This window comes from Lygodium microphyllum, chromosome 22 (genome assembly GCF_053477565.2).
Source record: "Lygodium microphyllum isolate KBCC chromosome 22, Lygodium_microphyllum_v1.1.10, whole genome shotgun sequence".
Lineage (NCBI taxonomy): Eukaryota > Viridiplantae > Streptophyta > Polypodiopsida > Schizaeales > Lygodiaceae > Lygodium > Lygodium microphyllum.
In genome coordinates, this window is record NC_141156.1 from 10,601,388 (window position 1) to 10,603,844 (window position 2,457).

General features: G+C 41.5%; 1 protein-coding gene across 1 annotated transcript; it reads left to right on the forward strand.

Moving 5' to 3' along the window:
* The first annotated feature begins 319 nt into the window (after nucleotides 1-319).
* On the forward strand, nucleotides 320-952 carry LOC148016896 (pentatricopeptide repeat-containing protein At1g11290, chloroplastic-like). The gene has a single exon (XM_087662371.1). It carries the CDS (start codon nucleotides 320-322, stop codon nucleotides 950-952), a length of 633 nt encoding a protein of 210 aa, XP_087518497.1.
* Nucleotides 953-2,457: the final 1,505 nt, after the last annotated feature.

The following is a 2,457-nucleotide window of genomic DNA, read 5'->3' on the forward strand; positions in this document are numbered from 1 at the left end:
GCCTTTCCTTTCAGCTGGGGTTGCACCTGATAGGTCCTCCTTCAATAATGGTGGGCATGATGGGATACTTTCAGCCTATGTTGAGCAAGGTCAAGGCGAGAAGCCATTATAATTATACAAATAGATGCAAGAGGAGGGCATTTTCTCAAATCAATAGATCACATTTCATGCATGTGGTACCCTCATTGAGAAGGAAGATGTTATTAGCATGGATGGGAAACCAAGAAAAGTTTCTTGGGAAATTTACTGAGCATTACATGCAGATTCTCACAAGAAGGGTTTCTTCTCAGATACTTTTGTTGGCAACACCATTGTTAGAATGTATGGCAAGTGCAGAAGCATTGTGGAAGCTGAACATGTGTTTAATAGGTTATCCAAGTGTGACACAGTGACATGGAATGTGATGATATCAGGTTATGCAGAGGAAGGCCAAGGAGAGAAGGCTTTAAACCTTTATGGACACATGCAGGTTGAAGGTGTCAACCCAGTGGAGCAGACAATAGTGATCGCACTTCAAGCATGTGATACTGTCTTAGAAAAAGAGGAAACTTTGTTGGTGAAGGGAGGGTTAGCCCAGGTAACCTCTCTGGATATTCTACGGGCATTGCATGCTGATGCTTGGAGAAAAGGATATATTTCAAGCGCTTTTGTTAATTGTTCTCTTGTTTGCATGTATGGTAAATGTGGGAGCATACTGGAAGCAGAGACCATGTTCAATGTGTTGCCAAAGGATACAACCATGTGGAATGCAATGCTGTCAGCATTTGTTGAGCAGGCTCAAAAAGAAAAGGCCCTGCATTTGTACAGACAAATGCAGGAGGAAGGTGCCAAACCAGATGAGCAAACAATTGTCATTGCACTCCAAGCATGTGCAATCCAAGAAGAGAAGGGCCGAATAACTCAAACAAAGTCTTTGGAAATTGGACAAGTGTTACATGTTGATGCTCTTTAGAAAGGATTCACATCAAACATTTATGCTTGTAGTACCTTGGTGTCTATGTATAGCAAATGTGGGAGCATTGTAGAAGCAGAGAATGTGTTTGATGGGTTGTCTGAGCACACTGTTGTGTTATGGAATGCTTTGCTTTCTGCCTATCTAGAGGTTATGATTTGCTTCCTAAGTTTGGAACAGCACTTATCTGCACATATGGTGACTGTTCATATATGGTTGATGCTCAAGCCGCCTTCAATGGAATGCAGAAGAAAGATGTTGCAGCATGGACTGCATGTATTGATGGCTATGTGCAGGAAGGAAATAGTCTAGCAAGCCTACAAATGTTTGATGAAATGCAGCCAGCTAGACTATTTCTAGACCTGAAGCATTATGTGGCTATGATAGACCTCCTTGCACGGGCAGGAATACTGTGGATGGAGTGCTCGATTGGGAGAATGCCGCTTTTCTGGTAAAAAAGGGGGCCGTTTTTCTAGTAAAAAAGGGGAGCTATTGTGGAAGGAACGGAGGATGGTGAAGAAAAGCATCGGGGAGAAGCATATGACAAAAAAAAGAGGAACGACTCAGAGGTCTCCAAGCAGGTTCTGCAGATGGTCCAGTTCATCCAACATGAAACTAAAGGAGAAGATAGACAATACCATCATTGATGCCGAAGAAGCAATACAGTAACACTCAGAGTGACAGGAGAAAGAGTTTACTGATCTTTTAATTCAATATTGGTGCAGAAGACATTATGTACCCAGACTTACAGAGAGGAGGAAAATGAATATACTAATCATAAATCGGTATCGGAGCAGAATTCATTCTACAGAGCTCTTAGACTGATAGATATCTACCCATAGCTCTCTAATCTGTATCAGATCTATCCGCTGCACCGGTGAACTGTCCGTGAAGGTTAAGGATGTGTGTATCCTTACAAAATCACTTCTACCACTACTTGACAAATGGCATGGTCTCACTGATATTGAGAAGTGCTACCGACAGCAATATGTAGACATGATTTTAAATCTGGACATAGCAAATGTCTTTCGTGTATGACACAGAGCAATGGCAATCTCCCAATGCCAACAATAGAGTTCATAACAGTGAAAAGCTCTCAAAGACACTTTCAGAGAGTCTTCTATCTCCTACTTTTACCAGTCTAGCAAAAAGTCAGGCAAACAATCAATCAGAGTTTGGTCCACAGGCTTGGGCAGTCTGCACACAATGTAGTGATTGCACAGGTTCTATACCGACTGGGTGCTATGCCCAAGATACTTTCTTCCGCCACTTTAGAAAACTGTGCAGACCTCCCTTTGCTTCATATATATATGATGGATTCTAGTTTGGCTTTCATGATCATTGTTTTCAAACTAGCTATTATTCTTTCAAGTTGATTGTTTGATCTGCCAACACTGTGGAGCTCAATACACACATTGTTTTGGTGTCGCAATAGAGAGGAACATCTTGATGTTGCTGTTGTATTTGATATCTTAATGCTATTATTGTGGACAAGTTCTGTATAG